The sequence below is a fragment of the Calidris pugnax genome, unplaced genomic scaffold (assembly GCF_001431845.1).
Source record: "Calidris pugnax isolate Ruff unplaced genomic scaffold, ASM143184v1 scaffold460, whole genome shotgun sequence".
NCBI lineage: Eukaryota > Metazoa > Chordata > Aves > Charadriiformes > Scolopacidae > Calidris > Calidris pugnax.
The window spans coordinates 1-233 of NW_015091195.1; the positions used below are offsets into that span (position 1 = coordinate 1).

At 56.2% G+C, this 233-nt stretch overlaps 1 protein-coding gene across 1 annotated transcript in view; it reads left to right on the plus strand.

Moving 5' to 3' along the window:
* Positions 1-49: 49 nt before the first annotated feature.
* Positions 50-233, plus strand: part of LOC106898362 (aryl hydrocarbon receptor nuclear translocator-like) — a gene marked incomplete at its 5' end in the record, with an annotated part of 13897 nt that continues 13713 nt past the window's right edge. Inside the window, one exon of the mRNA XM_014959582.1 lies at positions 50-221. Coding sequence (XP_014815068.1) covers positions 50-221 — 172 coding nt within the window. The remainder of the gene's footprint in view (positions 222-233) is intronic.

The window sequence follows — 233 nt, forward strand, 5'->3', positions numbered from 1 at the left end:
CCTCTCCTCCCTAGCATTTATTTTCTTTTCTTTCTTTTTTTTTTCCCTTTTTCGCAGGGAAAACCACAGCGAGATCGAGCGCAGGCGGAGGAACAAGATGACGGCCTACATCACGGAGCTGTCGGACATGGTGCCCACCTGCAGCGCCCTGGCCCGCAAACCCGACAAGCTCACCATCCTGCGCATGGCTGTGTCCCACATGAAGTCCCTGCGTGGCAGGGGCAACACCTCCA